Source organism: Heloderma suspectum, chromosome 4, assembly GCF_057233095.1.
Source record: "Heloderma suspectum isolate Gila_16-S chromosome 4, 16-S_ref, whole genome shotgun sequence".
In the NCBI taxonomy this organism is placed as follows: Eukaryota; Metazoa; Chordata; class Lepidosauria; order Squamata; family Helodermatidae; genus Heloderma; species Heloderma suspectum.
Genome location: NC_139461.1, coordinates 219,426,659 through 219,445,531, shown reverse-complemented (window position 1 = coordinate 219,445,531; position 18,873 = coordinate 219,426,659). Strand labels below are relative to the sequence as shown.

The window sequence follows — 18,873 nt, the reverse complement described above, 5'->3', positions numbered from 1 at the left end:
GCCCTTTTGAGTCTCAGCTCACCCCAGCGTTTCCTGTGCAGCAGCACAGGCTTCTTTAAAGGGGAGATTGTTATTTGCAGACTGAACTACAGCTTTGACTTCTAAACAACAGGGGGAGCTTTTGGCACCCTTTTGGCAATACACATTCCCTGTGTAGTTTAGCCCCCCATCAAAGCAAAGGCTGGCCACTGTGCGCGAGGTTATGCTTTTTAAAGGCAATTCCTGCCCCAGCTTCTTTTCGCCCGCCCCGCCCCTTCCCAGCAACCGTTATATTGCCCGCATTTAAACGTCGCCCTGCATCCCTTTGTCTCTTGCGGGCAATTGGTTAGTCAACACCAGTCGCGATTGGCTAAACTACGAAACGGGGCGTGGCCACGACGGCATTATTCATATTTTCATCAGCCCGCTTCAATCCTCCTCTCCTGTCGCGGGCTTTGAGCCCGTCAGCCAGGCCTCTACTGTCGCACGCGCGCATTTCGCTAGGGCCTTTGTGAGCTGTCTAGACATCTGCCTGATCCAAGAGACCAATGGGGAGGCCTTGGTGATTAGACTGAGCTGTAACAGAGTGGAGGCGGACACCAAATAAGCATGGGATACTGTCTGCTCTATTTTTGCCGGCTCCAGTCCCGTGGCCTTTTTTTTGGGGGGGGGGGATATTATTTTTAACCCGGCATTCGCGCGGGCGGCTCAGAAGCTCCGGGCGCGAGAAACGCAGTCGAAAGGGAGGGGTCCTGGCGGTGTGCAAAACGCGCCAAGCTTCCCGTTGAGGGGGAGACCGAGATTGGGGTCATCCAATATAATCTCTGCAGCAACCGGAGAGGAGCTTCCCGGGATAGCGCCCTGTCCCGCCTTGCCCGCCGGGGCCTGGCAGAACGAGACGATGTAGCCGGTGAGGAGATGCGGCCGTGGCCTCCGTGAGCGAGCCGGGCAAAGCGGAGGGCGTGTAGGCGCGCGCGGGTTCCCTTCCGACGGGCGGGCAGTGTTTATTTTGTTTATTTGCTACATTTAAAACCTGCCTTTCCTCCAAGGAGCCCAAAGCTGTGTACGTGACCCTCCTCCTCCGCTCTTCACAACAGCCCCGTGAGGTAGGTTAGACAGTCAATGACTGGCCCAAAGGCACCCAGCGAGCTTCGGCTTCTCTTTCTCCCCCCCCCCCCCCCAATCCCCGGGTGAACGTCTGAGGCAGCATCCCTGGAGCCGCCACGAGTCTTGGTCGAGTTCTTTTGCCGCTGGGAGTGGGTGTTTCTACATTAAGCAAAACTCCACATCTTTTCCAGAGCTTCCTGCTTTCGGTTTCTTTGCGGGATTAGGAAGGGCTTCTTTACCCGGCAGACACGTGGTTTGAACTGGGGCGGGTGTGCGTGTCTTGTTTCCGTAGCTTAACTTCTGCTGTACTCTTTTCTTGCAGCCCCCAGGAAACCTCTGATTTATGTCTGAGTAGACGTAAAATGTAAGATTGTGCTGTAAGTCTGCAACCCTTGGCACACTTAACGTCGGAGTACACCCCGTTGAGCTCAGTGGGACTTACTTCTAAGTAGACATAAGATCGCCCTGTAAGTCTGCAACCCTCGGCACACTTATTTGGGAGTAAGCCCCATTGAACTTAATGGGGTGCTCTGAGGACTTTACTTCTGAGCTTGGGGTGGGGGATCAGATGTGTCTCCCTCCCTTGCAGGGAGGCATTTTACCCTCTTCTCCCTCCAGCTGAGAAATGTGCTCAAGCACATGGCAGACACCTAAGAATCTAGGAAAATCAACAGGTCATTCTTGCCCTCGTGCCTGTCAAATCTGCTCCTGCACCCACTCCCATCCTCAATGCCTTTGTCATCCTGACCACCCCCCCACCCCAGCAACTGAAAACAAACTCTCACAACAGGCAGAGACAGCGGTTTCTTCCGCTATTGGAGAATTTCATGGTCATGCTGCTCCTGTTCAATGGGGTGGAAAAAATACCACATTTATTGTGTTTGGGGAAAACATGGGATAGGCTGGGGAAAATTGTGGGAGACACCCTGGAGGGTAATGGCGTTATCTAAAGAGCCCGTGAACTTCCATGAGAGAGCCATCTCAATAGCAGGATAAAAGTTCTGTGTGATGAACCCCTATAGCAGCTGTACACCGTAATCCATCCTCGCTGCCCCCTTTTCCTTGCTGTCCATAATCTTTGGCCTGTTCTTTGCAAGTGTTGAGGAAAGCTTCTCCTGAGCTGCTATGGCTGCAGGGAGAGAAAAATGCTCTTTCCGACCTTTCACTCCTCCCTCCCTTCCCTCTTCATCGATGAGTTGAGAATTAGGGCAGTGTTGTTGCAAGGCAAGTTATGAAATCCTCTGCTGTAGTTGGGTCTAATGACCAAAAAAAATGAAAATAAAGTCCTCCCTCATGTCCTTTTGAAAGGGTTTCTTGGTTTTGCTCCTTGTCGCGGTAGGTGTCGCACTTGGGCTTGGGAGGAAAACCTCGAGAAATCAGGTTTTAAGGCTGCAATCGGGGAGTATGTGTGTGATGTCGCGGAGTTGTTACAGAAAAGTAAAACCCTGATCCTAAGCATGTTTACTCAAGTAAATGGGGTTACTTGGGTCTACTCCTTAGCAAATATATTTAGGATTGCAGCCTAAGGGGCGGCTGTCAATTTCTGATCCCTGCACTGTTTTATTCTTCCTATCCTTCCCACTAAACATCTGGAAGTGGAAGCCGCCTGTCCTAAATAAAGGAAACAAACTTCTTTGTTGTATTCCAGGCCAAAGAGCTTTTTAAAGGATCAAAACAATCTGAGCTACAGTATGTGCTGATAAAAAGTGCAGTCACTTTACCAGCTTACTTAGGTGTGCTCTGATTACTCTTGGAAGTATTGTCACAATACATGTTATCTCTTGCAAAACATAAACATGATATTTGATATGCATTAACAGGAATAACTACAGGTTGCAGTTTTTCTGATTGCTCACTCAACGTTCTAGTGAGGGTGGGAAAATGCCAGGCTTGTTGCCCAGTGACAGTAATGGACTTTCAAGAGACACCCCAACGAAAAAAAGCAGACTGTCATTGAAGTTTTTTCAGAAAAGAGAAACAAAAAGAGCCCTGGATTTTGCAGAAACACCAGAAAATGAACAGAAGACTTCAGAATATGAGTGCTCTGAAATGTAAGAATTTGTTTTTAAATTTTCATCACAATAAAAATGAGAACCTTAGAAAAGTTTTTTTGAGGTGGGTCTTTAGCTCTGTATTTGTGACAGTTAACTGTAACTAACATACTAAAATATATCATTTGTGTAAAATCTTACTGGCTGTTAAATACGATTATACTAGTTTATTATAATACACTTAGTTTTAATGTTTAAATGTTACATAACCTGCCCATCAGTATATATACTTCCAGTTGCTCCTAGTCTAAAGCTATTAAAACTTTTAAATGAGGCCTATAGTATGTTAATTATGGGCAGCTTAGGCAAAGTCCATCTGAACTTGAAATTTTTAAGAGCCATTTTACAGGAAGAGATCTAAAGAGCAATCATATGTCCCCCAGACATAGTTTTTGGACATAGGATTTTTTTGGATTCTGGGCTCTGAGGTGGGAACCAGAGCTCTCAACTCGGAGCCCAGAAACCACACTGCCTGCCCTCTCAGAGCTGGTGCAGTTCTCTCCATGCTCAGAGATGGTGAAAAGGGGTGGTCCCAGGGGTGGGGAGGAGACTGCAGATGCCGTATTATGCAGCTTCCTATGTGTTGCACAGCCTCGCCCCTCCTGCTCCGAAGTTTCCTGGATAGACAGGCAAAATTGTCTGTCTAGCCAAAAATGCAGGGCGGCCAGAGCACAAAGGCGAGGATTGCCTCCGTGCTGCAGCCGCCCTGCACTGGATAGTCCTCAGCCTCTGAGTTTGGAGGCTGATGACTATCTCCCTGGGATAGTGCCCTTAAGCTGCAATCTCATGCACACTTTCCTGGAAATAAGCCCAACTGAAAACAGTAAGACTTACATCTGGGTAGACATGCATAGGACTGTACTGTTTGAAATGTACTAGACTCCCCCTTGAAATAAATGGGATTTAATGGAGTTTTAACTGTGGCTAGATTGTATTCTATATAGCTTTAGATGACAAAATATTATTTTCAGAACTAAAAGGGAAACTTTTCCTAACATTACATTTTGAGAAAAGGTTTCTTAATGCAGTCCTAGCATACGGAAGGTAGAGTCGTATGCACACTTATTCTAGAGCAAGCTTTACTGGATACTGTGGGCCATACTTTCAAGTAAGCATGTATAGGACTGTACTGCCAATAGGGACTAATAAACAGTAACCACGATGATTTGCTTCTCAGTAAGCACTCTTATGATTGTACTGCACACTTTCGTTCTTGTACATGTTATTAAGATTGACATGAGGTCAACAACTTATACCTCACCAGTATGTTTCAGTGGATAAAGGTGCCAAAATATAATACAATGATCATTCAAGCAGGCTGCGTGGGGACAAACTTTAAAACCTGGCCTGATAATGGCCATACAGTATATTCACTAGTTTAATGCTTCTGCGTGATTACTTATCTTATGAAACCATGTGTTTCTCCTTAGGTGATTTAAATACCTGTACCAAGATGCAGGATAATAAAACTTGAGCAAAAGGCTAGTTCAATGTGGATTTGAAAGCAGTGTGTTACATTGTTAAGGAAAAACACATTCAGCTATTTTTGTATGCATTTCAAAAATATTGTTTATGTAGATGCTTATTTGGCTGTGCTATAAGTTCCATTAATTTATAGTTCTGGTAATGTGAGATTTCTATTTAGAACAAAAACAGTGATTAAGAAGCAATTAGTGTTTTAGTAAAAGGTCATCATTTTAAAACTAATTTAAGCTGCATCTGTACACACTTAACTGGGAGTAAGTCCCATTTACATCAGTGTGCCTTATTTCTGAATAGAACTGAATAGAAGTGTATGTTATGTTATCCATGTGTATTTTGGGATTTAAATTCTTCTTTGCATAATAGTGATCAAGTAGTTCCTGCAGCGCAATTGCTTTCACCTGTTTGCTGTGAGAAGAAAGACAACATGCTGCCTTTTGTGGGCTTAAACAACCTTGGCAACACTTGTTATCTTAACAGTATACTTCAGGTAAATTTATAATAGGATTAGAAAGTTAATGTTAAAATCTTACTTTAGGTATCTATATTGGACAGGTTCCTGGTTTGCACAAAACGCTTCATCCCTGGGTGGTTTAGCCAGTCCAAATTGGGCAGTATGCATCAGCTCATTCACTCACAACAACCCAGGTTTATTTTTTTTTTAAAAAAACTGGATTGCTGTGACATCCTAACTGGGTCAATGTGTGAACACTGAAGCCCAGTGCATGGCACTTAGAAATGAAATTCCAAGTGCATGTTTATATCCAAAATAAATACAACAATGGGGGAGGAAAATACTGCTTCAGTAATTATAAATCCATTTTTTGTAACAATAAATGCATATTTCTGTTTACAACTGAATATCTCTTTAAGAACTTCTAGAATGTTTTAAGTCAGCTCTAAAAAGCTTTACAACTCCTTCAGGCACTTGTCCATCCTTTTCATTCTTAAAAGTCCCTAGGCTTCTGGTAGAAAGATATAAAATAAGCAGAAAATTCAAAGCAAATGTTTTGATGATAAGGTTTTATTTATAAATATCACATATTTGTATAAATTGTAGATGCATTGAGTTGCATCAGAAGTACTGAACTGAAGTTTGCTATAAAGCTGTCTCTTTGATCAATTATACAGTCCAGGTCTTGGATATTGCTTATTCACCCAATTCCCAGCCCAATGCAAAAGCGTTGTGTGGAGAGAATTCTCAAAATGGTCTTCCCCAAAAATCTAGCTTCTGATCATGTGTCTGTTACCTCCATTTCTGTTAACATTTATTAGCACTGACAATTTATTATGGCCTGACACTGAATCTGTGCGTAATATTTATCATGGCAGTTTGTTCCTGTCCTATTTTCTAATGCTGGGTACATTTCTAGCTTTATTTCTTCACTTCTGTGTATAGATAAATATACAACCACACCTGCTGAGTACCAACTTTTGAATTAAATTTGTATCCCATCATTCATGCAAGGATCCCAGAGTGGCATTTTTATTTTAATAGCTACCCTGTGAGATAGATTAATTGAGAGATAGTGGCTGGTCCAGGGTCACCCAATGAGCTTCACACATGAGCAGGGACTTGAATGAAGGTCTTTGGTACAAGTGAAATATTTCATCTTCTATACCACATACATTTATAGCGAAATACGCTATTTGTTCCTACGTTTTACAGTTTGTTTTATTCTTACTTTAGGTGCTGTATTTTTGTCCTGGCTTTAAAACTGGAGTGAAACAATTATTTAATATAATTTCAAACAAGAAGGAAAACTTAAAGGATGAAATTGATAAGGTAAGAGTGTACTGCCTACTATTAGATATATTGTAGCTAAGAAAGGTCACTATATTGTGAATGCAGCATAACTAATTACACTTTGGCTTCTTCCTTTGGAAGGAAGTGTATAATGAAGAATGTCACTTCTGTAGCAGAGTAATATAAAGCTGGTCTGCGTGTAATGCTTGGTTTATTGCCCTACACAGGGTTTGTCTGGCAGACGATCGAACAAGCCATGGTTTGTTTTCTCAGTCCCTGGGTTGTTTGTTTCCCTCCTCCCATTCTCTCCCTGTATCCCAAATGCCTTTGCAGGTACTGCAATACTGGCATGTAAAGAGGTTGGGTGTTTTGACTGCACTTGCCTGCTGTCCCAGTAGCCTGGCAAAATAACCCATGATTCTGGGTTCACACATAATGACAACGCATGGTTTAAACAACCCACAGTTCACAATCCAAACCAAGGGGTTCTCTGTGTGGGTTCTTCATGGCTAACAATCCATAGTTAACCCATAGTTCCACATTTGCACATAATGGGCTGGCTCACATGATCGAACAGCCCACTGTGACTTATTTAAGTCAGTGGTCTCCAAAGTGGGGTGCGCGAACCACCTGTTAATTGAGCAGCCTCCCACTGCCCCGAAGAGCAGCCATTGTGTGCAATCATGGCTGCGGCAGAGGCAGCAGGATGGGAAGGGAACGGAGAGGGAATGCTCCATGGCATTTCTCTTGGCTCCAGTCCTATTCTGCCTCTGCTGCAGCCACCAAGAGCAGCCACCAAGAGCAACTGCCCCAGTCTCTGCCAGGCACGGCAGAGGAGGGTGCAGTTGCTTGCTCTGCTATGGCACCGGAGCAGCTGCCATCCTGCCGAAGGAGAGCGGGAAGGAAATTAACACTTCCCACTCTCCTTTGGCAGAACGAAGCTGAGAAAGAAGCATGTACAAGGAGCGGGGGCTGTCATTCTTGTCCAACTGTGTGCAGGGCCAGCAACCTCGTGCAGGCAGGAGCCTGGCCAAGCACACCTTTCTCCTCCTTGCAAGGAGGCCTTTCCCCTCCTTGCAAGTTGACAGTGGCACCCTCGCTCAATCCTTTGCTTTCAGCATATTGTGACAATGTGTGCCCAGTTAAGTGGATTTATGGATTATGTTATCTAGTATTAACTAACCTATCCCTCACAAAATGGACAATACTAATTTTTTGTTAGTGAGAGCCAAAAGGTTTTTTGTACATTAATAAAATAAATTAAAAATATGTTTAAAATATTGTTTTTCATCTTTATCTCATCCTTTTTAAATTTCTATTTTTGTGTATGTTTTTAATGTACATAATGTAGTATGGTAGTATGTGCATATAATTTATAAATAAATAAACATACATATATTGGGGTGCATGCTCAAGAATCTTTTACTGATAGGAGTATATGATCAAAAAGTTTGGAGACCACTGATTTAAGTCATGGTGGGCTGGTGGCCATTTTGAATATTCAGTGGTTGGCTGTGGCTTGTTGTATCTGCGGACCTGGGCGGCGGGGGTTGTGTGAGATTTAAGCAACCTTTGCATAACCCAACAACAGACTGTGGGTTATGTGAGGGCTGTTTAATCCTTGTGTGAAATGACATGTTGCAGCCGGGCATTTAATGTACAAATTCTGCCCAGCATGCACTACAGTCGACTTTAAAAAGCCCCAGTGGGCTATTTTGATCATGTGAATTGGGTCAATGACAACCATGATTCAAGAAACAATGGTTAATTAAATGACGGTTTGTTGTTACTTGCAAACCAGGTCTTAGGCTCTGTTGTATAACTTTGCTTTTTAATCTTATTTTGAAAGGTTTATAACTTCATGTCTGCTATAGTTTGATCACAATGAGATAATTTACTTGTTTGGTTTTTTAATACCATATTAACTTAATAGCTTGAGGTGATGTGCAAAAAAGAAATCAAATACATCAGTGTTATGAAACGACCATATTATCATCAATCAACTGTTAAAGTAGGCAAGAAAATTAACTTGCAAAAGCAAACAGTTCTTTTCTTTGCCTTTACAGAGGACCATTAAAGAAGATTCTCTTGCAAGCTATGAATTGGTCTGCAGTTTACACTCCTTGGTTGTTTCAATTGAACAGCTTCAGGCCAGCTTTTTGTTAAATCCAGAGAAATACACAGATGAACTTGCTACTCAGCCAAGAAGACTACTAAACACACTTAGGTACAACTGATGTTTTAAGAAGCTTCAGTATTTCCAGCTATTACTGAATCAATAAGAAATCTCATGTTTTGAAATAGGAAGATAGCCTTCCATTAAAGGCATCGGATTATTTCTTTTAAGAAATATAACTTTACCAGTAATGTATTTGTACATATGCTTATTTCTAGTCACTTTTGATAGTGAGATAGCCCAGCAATAATGCAGATTAAAGTTTGCTGAACTGTTCTTTGATTCTCATGGTATTAAACTTAAATTACTAATTAGGACACAATCATAAGTTATGGTCTATATTTTCTTGTAATATGCAAGCTTTTATAAGATTGTTCCTCCATGATTCTATATACATCATAGCTTGCAAAACCAGGCAACTCACAAAGCTGTACATCTACTTATTTTTAAATGTTGGAGTTTTATTTCTTAAACTATCTTGTCTACATTATATACATCTAAATTGGTACGCATTCCTAAAATGGGATGCCTGCTAGGTTTGGTTATGTTCATATATCCCTGTCTAAACTATGCCAAAGTAACACATCTAATTTGCTGACTGTATATATTGGGTTATATGACATGTTGTACTTTTACAGGGAGCTCAACCCCATGTATGAGGGATATTTGCAACATGATGCCCAAGAAGTATTACAGTGTATATTGGGGCATATCCAAGGAACATGTCAGCTCTTGAAGGAAGAACTAAAACACAGATCACTGGAAGAGCCTACAGTTGAACTGGAGAAAGACTCTTATCCAAATACAGACAGTATTAGCATTGTTGTGGAAGATGGTGGTATACTAGATGGCCAAGCTATAAAGGACTGTGAAGATAAAACTAAAGGAAATGCGAAGAGAAAAAGTGAAATGGAGGGTGGCAATGAAAAGAAAAAATCCAAAGTGTCCAAAGAGAAAAATGGTGTAGAAGAAAATCTGAGACAGACCCGGTCAAAGAGAAAAGCACTGGAAGAAAAAAAGGAGAATCAAACTGAAGTTACCATTAAACATTCTATTGAAAATGAAAATATAAAGCCAACCCATAAAAAATCAAAACTTAGATTAAATTGGTTAAAAACTTCAACCAACCAACCTAACATTCTGTCTAAATTTTGTAGTCTGGGGAAGCTGACGACAAACTTGGGGTACAAAGATCCGATTAAACAAATTGACAGATGTGAATTTAGAGACAGTTCCCTCAAGTGTGAAAATGGTAACCAAGCAAAGGAAGAATATTGTGATTCATCATCTCCTGTGGAAAGCACTGTTGAAAAAGGAATTGATAAACAATGCAAGAGAGGTTAGCCATATAAATAAATTGCGGGGCGGGATCTTTCCAGCTTGCTCATCCAGGCACTCTGCCATTATATTTTATAGCAGGAAAACATCATAACGGGTGCTTGGCTGTTTGAATTTCTAGAGGGGTCACTGTGTTAGTCTGTTGCAGGAAAAGCAACGAAGAGTCTTGTGGCACCTTAAAAGACTAACAAATTTATTTTGGAATAAGCTTTCATGGTGTTAGAGGAGACAGAACAAGCACAAGTGTCGCTTCCTTGGGCCTGCTCTTGTGTTTATCACAGAGCCAGGCCATGGGGGTTGAACACATTTTCAGGTTTATTAAGCCAAGGTGGGACAATAATAAGTCAGCCTTGTAGAGATTTCATGGCCAGACTGTGTCTCACGTAGAGTTGCAATACGCCGACCACAGTTGTTAAGTTTTTGTCTTAAGCATGCAGAAGACTGGCACCTTGCAAGATTGGGTTAACTAGATCTGAGTTGACAAGTACAGTAGGGGGACATATTTAATACATCTGAGACCAGTGTTTAATATAGTTTCCAAAACTTGTGGATTTAACTTACTACAAAGCTAAAGTTCAGTTAAATGTGAATGTTTACTAAAATAGGAGACTAACTAAAACCAATGGAAATAACTCCTGAGACGTCTGTGTATAGGTAGACTGGTAAAGTTGGGTTCTCTCTCTCTTTTTTTTTTTTTAGAAGTAAAAAGCTGCCTGGCTCTGTTTTGTTTTATTTGTTTGTATTTTGCTATACTTGTAACAATCCCCTTATCTCACCCTGTATAAAGTAATATCCTAAAATATGATAAATTTTGGGGGATGTGCTACTTGCATCTGAAAGATGGGATTGTAACGGCACTGGAGTAGTATCTACAACAACAGATTATACATCCCAAATGTATTGCCTAATAAATGAAGTCCCTAATAGGATTTCTGTGTTGCTCTAATAGATCTAAAGAGCCACTTATGGAGCTTCTGCCTGAGCACAGGGCCTTCCAACTACACTCAAGCTTCTGAGCCTTCCCCTTCCCACTTCAGTTTTTCAAACCCCATAGAAAGCTACTCCAAGACAAGGGACTTTGAGGAGGAACAGCATCAGATGCTGCAGGAAGAAGACACTGAGAGAGCCCTGATAATGGGTTAAATCTAATGTCGTATGAGCTGACTTCCGTGTGTGCAATGGGGCTATCCCCTGCACCCCTTCCCATGTGTGCTCCAGATCTGCTTCTGAGGGTCCCTCAACTCTCTGGAACAGATTTGGTGAGTGTGTGTGGTGCTGCAGCGGGGATGGGAAATCCATTCTGCCAGCAGTTCCCATTCTGCTGCAATTGGCCACCACTGGATACAACCCAGCAGGAAAAGTAACCTCATTTGTTACATACTTTTCTTTTGGTACAGAATTAGCAGTCTTCAACTTAGTGGAGAGACTCTTCCAGGGTCAGTTGGTATTGCGAACAAGGTGTTTAGAATGTGAGTGTTTCACTGAGAGAAGAGAAGACTTTCAAGATATCAGCGTGCCAGTTCAAAAAGATGAACTCTCAAAAGGGGAAGAGAATTCTGAAAGTAAGTATAGCCACGGTAAAGGATTTTAGCATGCCTGTGTGTGATTCATAAACGTTATGGTTTCTCATATTGGATACTAAAATGTGTTTGGTTAAGAGTATTGACACAGTATACCTTCTTTGCCAGCTGTGTTAATTACTAAGTATACATTATATATATTTATAATTCCTTTTTAAGTTGTCTTTCTGACAATCTTCATGATAGGGGCAAGATGAATTTTTTTAAATGAAATTGTCTGCTTAAAACCCATCTCATAGAATGATGTTTATATCATTGTAGTCATAGTATTAAGAGTTGGAAGAGATCTTGTAGGCCACCTAGGAATGTGCATTGGATTTGGCTGAAGCCTGAGCTGAATTGGGCCCTTCAGACCGTTCCTGGTGCTTAGCGAAGCGAGCCTCCTTCTGAAGCGACCAGAACTTAAGCAGGATCCTGCATGAGATTTCATTTGCTATTTGGGCTTTGGAAGGCAGACCGTGTCTGAAAAAATAGCATCTTTGGCTGATTTGGGTGGGGGAGAAAGGGGTTGAGTGACTGACAGGTCCACCTTCTAATCATAGGGCACATTTTGCCAGAGGGTCTCCAATCACTGTGCTTTGGGGAAAGGCAAAGGTTGGACCGTGAGATGGCAATTCTTTCATGGTCTCATGGCTAAAAGGCTTCACTAGGAAAAAAGCTTTAAACTGGTTTTCCATCACCATAACTTCCCAGCCCCTGCACCTACCCTGAATCTTGGCAAGTTTCTTGCCTGAAGATACCAGTATGATGTGTGCTGTTTTCATACAAATTACCCCCAAAAAACCACAGAAGGGGAAGCAAATAACACCCCCCAAATTTGAGGACTCCCACATAAAGCAGTGCACCTATACTTCTGACATTGCAGGTTCTTACTTAGGGCCACCTCTGTTTTGCCTGTCGCTTTCAGAATAACAGTACACAAGGAATGTAGGGGATAAGCTTGTGCTTTTTTTAGATACTCTCAAAATGTAAAAGATGTTTTTGTACAGAAATCCCTTTACTTTGTCATCTGAAACTTTGCAGGCTTGATCCCTTCAGAAGGGGCAGCCATCCCTGCAAATTTCATCTAATTCATCTACCTTAAAAGAAACCATCTTGTGCTCTGTCAGTGTCTTGTGCTTGCTTGTGCTGAAGCAGTGCTGATTTAGTAGGGAAACCGGGACCTGACTTTGGGGAGTCTTGAGATCACAGCAAGGCAAACATTTTGCAATTCTCGTGTTGTATCTGATGTGTAACTCCTCACATCTTGGTACTGTACCCAAATTTCTCATTGTTATCACTTTGATTAACAATTTGACTTTATAATTTCAGAAGAGATGTATTAAAATGTTAATTATATCAAGCCAACTGAACATAACTCTTGTAGTTTCTCCAGAGCCCAAAACAGAAGTGAAAACTCTCAAATGGGCAATTTCACAGTTTGCTTCTGTGGAGAGGATTGTGGGAGAAGATAAATATTTCTGTGAAAACTGTCGTCATTACACCGAAGCGGAACGTAGTCTTCTATTTGATAAAATGCCTGAAGTTATAACAATCCACTTGAAGTGCTTTGCTGCTAGTGGCTTAGAGTGAGTATTAACACACCACGTGAAAAGCCCCTGTTACAAGAACTAAAACTTTACTCAAATGTAGGCGAATAAGTAACAAAATGGACACTTTACTATTCCAAAGCATGTTAGCCCTATTCAGGCATTCTACTAATGTGTTTAAATTGGCATGTGAAAGGGGAGAGAAAAGATGAGCGGGGTGTCTTAGCTGCTAAAAAATCAGGCTTCTTTATCACTGTGGGAACCTATATGAGTAGAAAAGACTCCCCATGTAAGAAATTATTCAGTTTGTGGAAGGTGACTGGGGTGTGGGGGAAGTGGCGCAAAGCTAGCACGCTTGTCCTCACTCTCCCCTATCATATCTTGATTAAACATAGAAGAAGGATACTTGAATATGGCTATACTATGATTAATACTGTGCTTCCAGTGGAACCTTCACACTAGCCCTGTTGATTCTTTCTCCTTCCATGCATATAGTGGGGGAAGGAAGGCTCTGCCCATCTGCTCCCAACAGCCACACAAATGAGTCTGTGAGTACAGCTGTACACATGTAGGCTCCTTACACAATGGGAAACCTGTGTGATCTGGGTTCCTGAATGCACAAAGAGCCTACTTACATACACATAGGTTTCACCTCCTGAAATGTTGTGGAGTGGGAGGGCTGCATCTAAAATTACTTGGTTAGCTACTATATCTAGTTAATTAATAAATCATATTCAATTTTGTGAGTGAATCATACTAATTTATTAATGGAGGAATACGTATTGAGTGTTCCATTTGAATAGATGTCAGACAATATATGACGTGTTCCAAGTTATTACCCCATTACAAATTATCTTCATGCCTGCATCCTTTAAAAATGACACATTGTATATACTCCTTACTGGTATATGCATTCCTAAACAAAACCTCCTTCTGAAAAGGAAGTCATCTATCTCATTTTCATTATTTCATTGCTTTGGTCACAGTCAAAGATTTTCTTGTAACTGATACTTTGTAAGGAAAGCAGCCAATATTAAATTCCACTCACCTGCTAATGAGTATTTTCTCCAACAGGTGAATAATACTTAAGCAGACCTAAATACTACAATTGGACAGTTGTCTAGAAAACAATATTGCTGAAAGGCAAAAGTGGTTTAGGCAATGGTAAAATCATAGTGCTTTGTGAACTTGTGGCATTGCTGAAAGAGAACACATGACTTCACATACAAATTGACAGGTGAGAGAGATAATTCTTAAACAAAAAAACCTTACCAGGACTCAGGATAACTGAGTCTAAGCAAGTGAAAAATGTATTTAAGCTCCCCTCCACCCCACAGATGCTCCTTTCTTAATTATCAAAATATTACTCTTGAGCAGTGCTTAGTTTTTTAAAAGCAAGTAATTCCAATGCCGCATATTCCAACAATCCTTAAACTGTTTTTATCCTCTATCAAGCATATTATCATTTATAATAAATAGATTCAACAGGCAAGTTAACCTCTAGAATTTCATTCATGGATACTATCTCTGTTGTGAAAATACCTTGCTTTCTCACAAGTCAACCAATGTAAAAAAACAACGACCCTTCACTTGTCACTACTACTGCCATATAGCTCTTATTTTCAGGCTTCTACATTTTCACTAAACAAAAGTGGATACCTGTTTTGAGCCCAGCCCTTGCAGTTTAAACCTGTCCTAGTTTTATTACTGGATGATAACCTAATTGAGGTTTAAAAGGAAAAAAAGGGCTGAAGTTTAAGAATGTGGCTATTATATACTAGAAGAACATTAGGTGAACTTTAAACTTTAAAAAAACATTTGTTTGCTTAAATAAAGAATCTGTGGAAAGCAATGCTGTAATCTAGTAACTATATATCACTTTTCTCCAAAAGGTTTGATTGTTATGGTGGGCTCTCCAAGATAAATACTCCTTTACAGACACCTCTCAAGCTGTCCTTGGATGACTGGAGTATAAACCCAGCCAATGAAATCTATGGATTATTTGCTGTAGTGATGCACAGTGGCGTTACTATCAGCAGTGGGCACTACACAGCCTCTGTTAAAATTAAAAATATTGATAGCTTAGAATTAGACAAAGATAATTTCGTCAGTGATACTTTCTGTAAAATTTGCCCAGAGCCACTGAATGAACAAGAAGCCAGAGCTGTCACTGAGGACTATGATGATGGTGAGGTCTCCTTTAGAATTGGTGGAAATGCTCAACCTAATAAAGGATTGAACAAAAAGAATATAGAAGCTGTGGGGCTTCTTGGAGGACAAAAAAGCAAATCCAACTGTGATTTGCCCAGTAACAAAGCAACCCATTCTGAGAAGATGGCTAACATGGTCACTGGAATTAGAAGTGCTGAATGCAGCCACACTAAAGGAATCATGGAGTCTGAACATTTTGAGCGAACTGGTACTACTTCTAATGGACTAGAAAATAAAGCAATGCACATAATGCAGAGCCTGAAAGAGTATGAGGGAAAATGGCTACTTTTTGATGATTCTGAAGTGAAGGTTACAGAGGAAAAAGACTTTCTTAACGTTTTGTCCCCCGTTTCATCATCTACATCTACTCCTTACCTGCTGTTTTATAAGAAAATTGTAGAGTGAGGTTGTATTTTGCCTATGTAAATAGTTTTACATCAGATTGGCACTAAAGAGTAACTGCATTTTTGAGGCTACAGAATTTAATTCATTGGTCTCTTTGATTTTGTAAAAATGGGACATGTTTTTTAAAGTGGATAATTCACTTATAGATTCTATACAAATCACTCTAGCAATACAAACCTGTATATATCCCATTGAATAAATGATGTCCTAAGAGCACAGTAGTATATAAAATCGTTGCTAATTTCACCACACTACTTGTATATTAGCTTTTTAAAAAAAATAAAGTTATTTGTATTCACATTCTGGAGTAAATTTGTAGTTACTGTCAAAAAAAAAAATCAAACTGCTTTCTGTAAAGGAAAAATAAATGTTTCTTCATTCCTGCTTGTGAGTATGCATCCAAAGTCTAAAACTCTGCTGAAATTGATCAATCTTCTTTCCTCCCTCTTGACACAGTGTTCCTCAGTTGCTCAAAATAAGGCAGTTAAAACAGTTGGGATATCCATTCATCTCAGTTTCAAGATAGCAGCGTGTATTGTGGATCTCTCAACAGTTTTTTGACTTTACTTTCATTTAAGTGATTGATTGGGTTTAGTCTTAAAATGATTTTGTGTGCTTTTTAAGTAAGGATGTGGGACTAGTGACAGATGCCTCAGATAGCTAGGTACTTGTATAGGGAATTTAAATTTCTAAAGACCACTTCATAAAACACATTTCAATGTATACCTAAAAAAAGGTTTGAAGGTGACAAATGTGTTTGCATGCATTTGTATCATACAGGGAGCCATGATTGATTGTAACTCATATTTGAATGTAAGGTTGGTGCTAAAAAACAGGTTTGCTCTTGTGTAATATTGTTAGGAGGTTTGAACCAGACATGAATTGGACTGTCTTTATTTTAGCAGTACCTTAACAATTGTGACTTCTAAAGATTCTGTCATGTTCAAAATATGATTTCTAAAACTATCTTGAATTGGGGTTACCAATACCAAGGTTGATAAAGATCATATTACAACAGTACTTTACCATCTTCAAACCTCCAGTTTGTTTCCAGGCCCAGTTCAAAGCCCTAAACAGGTTGGACCCAGGTTACTGGAAGGATAGCCTCTTCCTACATACACCTACTGGACCTTAAGACCATCTTATGTGACCCTTCTCCTGGTGCTCCTGCCAAATAAAGTGTGGCAGGTGGTTACTAGAGAGAAGGCAGTAGCACCCTGGTTGTGGAACGCCTCCCCAGAGAGGCTGCTGCCTATGTTTGTAGTCTTTCTGGTGCCAACCAAAAACCTTTTCATATTTGAAAGTTCCTGCTTTACTTGCAGGAAAACAACATTTGAAGCTGGCAGCGATAAGCACTCCTGAGAAATAGGCTGCTTGTTACAAACCGCTCTATCCTTAAGGCCATCCCAGTAGTTTGAGGCACAGACACATGATACCCATATGCATAGACACATGACACAAAACTAAGTTTAAAAATGAAAGCATTCCCTGCACTGTTAACCAGTCTTACCTACACACGCTTAAACTTAACTTCCTTTCAGATCTCTGAACATTTAGAGAAATAAATTTGAAAAGCTGATGCACCATGAAATAAAGTGTAAACATTCAAATATTTAATGGTACCATTAAAATAAACACTACATGAAAATGGGTTGAATGCATATGCAAATGCTCCTAATATAAATTAAATACATGAACTAAAAAACATTTAATATTAGAGAATGCTATAAATAATGGCTGATGCACTTATAGTACCTTTGAATATTAAAAAAGGCTTTCTAAAAAACAGTTGTGTTGACAGTCTCAGTTTGCATACTGTTTGCATACAGTACTTCACATACTGTTGGCAGATTTTTTTTTAAAGTTTACATTTGACAACTCGTAAGGAAAGTTTGACCACTCAATGGTTTCATGCAAGTCTGTAAAATGTGTGTGAGGTGTCCAAAAGTCCAAAGTTTTATTTCCAAATAAAACTTTAAAGATTTCCTGGTGTTAACACCGAACTCACTTTTTCAGTACCTTAAAAATCCTAATTGCCTTTTTACATGCTTAGATGTCCATTTTGCGCAGGCTCATTCTGCTGAAGGAATCTCTGGGGAGGAAAAAACAATGAGATAAGCTACAGCCTTCCAAGCTGTGAATGACAAGAGTCATACTCTCTGGTGCCAAATAACATTGTGCTACACAAAGTGTTTTCATTTGCTCTATGAAATTAGCCCCAAACCAGTACATTTAAGCTCCACTGAATGAGACCTGTGAGGGGTCAATTTGTTCTAAGAAAGCGGGCAAACATGCCTCAAATGCATTGTCAATGCTGTATGCCTTATTCTGCTAGACTAGAAGCTAGGAACAGAGAATTGAGCACTCAGTGCCCCATTCTGTGCTTTTCCTTCAGTTTCCACTATCAGAAACAATGGACACCGCCCAGTTAAGGTGATAGGATTGTATCCAAGATCTGTCTTCCATGTATGGAAGCGCTCCACTCAAAGAAGGTACCTCTGTCCAATTTGGGGGATCCCTCTAAACCACCTCTGGCCCCATTGAAGTAGTTTTCCCCAAACCTTTGTAACATTTTCATAGGACTGAAGAAGCAGCTGAGAGGAAGGGCTATGCAAGTCTGGTTTTGCAAGCCCAGTTGCACATGCCTAAATCTGGATCCAACCAATACACCCTTAAGTCCCACTGATTATTGGAAGGGATTTCAGCACATACCTAACTGCTCCACTGAAAGCACTGAGAATTCAAAGTGCTTCATTTTGGTGTGTTACGATGACCCTAAGCAGATGACCCAGAAAGCCAGTTTTCATGCACTTATATTCTTCAGCACCAAACTAAATTTCACTCAGAAAACAAAATCTTAAATCTATATTTGGAAGTCACATTTCCATTTTATGTTGTGCCTTTTAGAATTGAAACAAAATTTAGCATTCAAGCAGGTCTACACATCTTGGCAATGGATCTTTTTCTGGACTCATGATTCCTCAGTTGCTCAATGGAATATTGTCTCATGAAACATGATATCAATTGACCACTCAAAAGACTTTTGAATTCTTACTCTTCAAATCAATTTTGTATGCAAAATCTGATGTTAAACCTTAGATAAACCTGTACTCTGGCTGCCTGTGGGTTGTATCAACTACAGGGAGTACTGAAACCTTCCTTATGGCTGTTGCTGGATCAACTAAAACTGATCACTCCTGCGTCAGTGTGTACTAGAGCCCTATGGCTACCAATTCAGCCCATTTGTTGGTTGCTCTTCTGAAGAAAG

At 40.4% G+C, this 18,873-nt stretch overlaps 2 protein-coding genes across 6 annotated transcripts in view; one reads left to right on the top strand and one right to left on the bottom strand.

The window, feature by feature from the left end:
- The first annotated feature begins 713 nt into the window (after nucleotides 1–713).
- On the top strand, nucleotides 714–17,275 carry USP1 (ubiquitin specific peptidase 1). 4 transcript variants are annotated; one of them, XM_084852335.1, is made up of 11 exons: nucleotides 714–889; nucleotides 1,029–1,085; nucleotides 1,409–1,553; nucleotides 2,907–3,137; nucleotides 4,986–5,109; nucleotides 6,310–6,405; nucleotides 8,433–8,593; nucleotides 9,181–9,881; nucleotides 11,278–11,442; nucleotides 12,827–13,028; nucleotides 14,882–17,275. In XM_084852335.1, the coding sequence occupies exons 4-11, from the start codon at nucleotides 2,968–2,970 to the stop codon at nucleotides 15,603–15,605; spliced, it is 2,343 nt and encodes a 780-aa protein (XP_084708461.1). In that variant the 5' UTR covers nucleotides 714–889; nucleotides 1,029–1,085; nucleotides 1,409–1,553; nucleotides 2,907–2,967; the 3' UTR covers nucleotides 15,606–17,275. The 4 variants fall into 4 exon arrangements, with proteins under 4 accessions (XP_084708461.1, XP_084708459.1, XP_084708460.1 ...); XM_084852333.1 differs by lacking the exon at nucleotides 1,409–1,553; XM_084852334.1 differs by having other exon boundaries at nucleotides 714–1,085.
- DOCK7 (dedicator of cytokinesis 7) overlaps nucleotides 16,485–18,873 on the bottom strand; it is a 152,210-nt gene continuing 149,821 nt past the window's right edge. For both annotated transcript variants that reach the window (XM_084852329.1, XM_084852330.1), the window contains one exon: nucleotides 16,485–17,697. In XM_084852329.1, coding sequence (XP_084708455.1) covers nucleotides 17,655–17,697 — 43 coding nt within the window. In that variant the 3' untranslated portion in view covers nucleotides 16,485–17,654. The remainder of the gene's footprint in view (nucleotides 17,698–18,873) is intronic.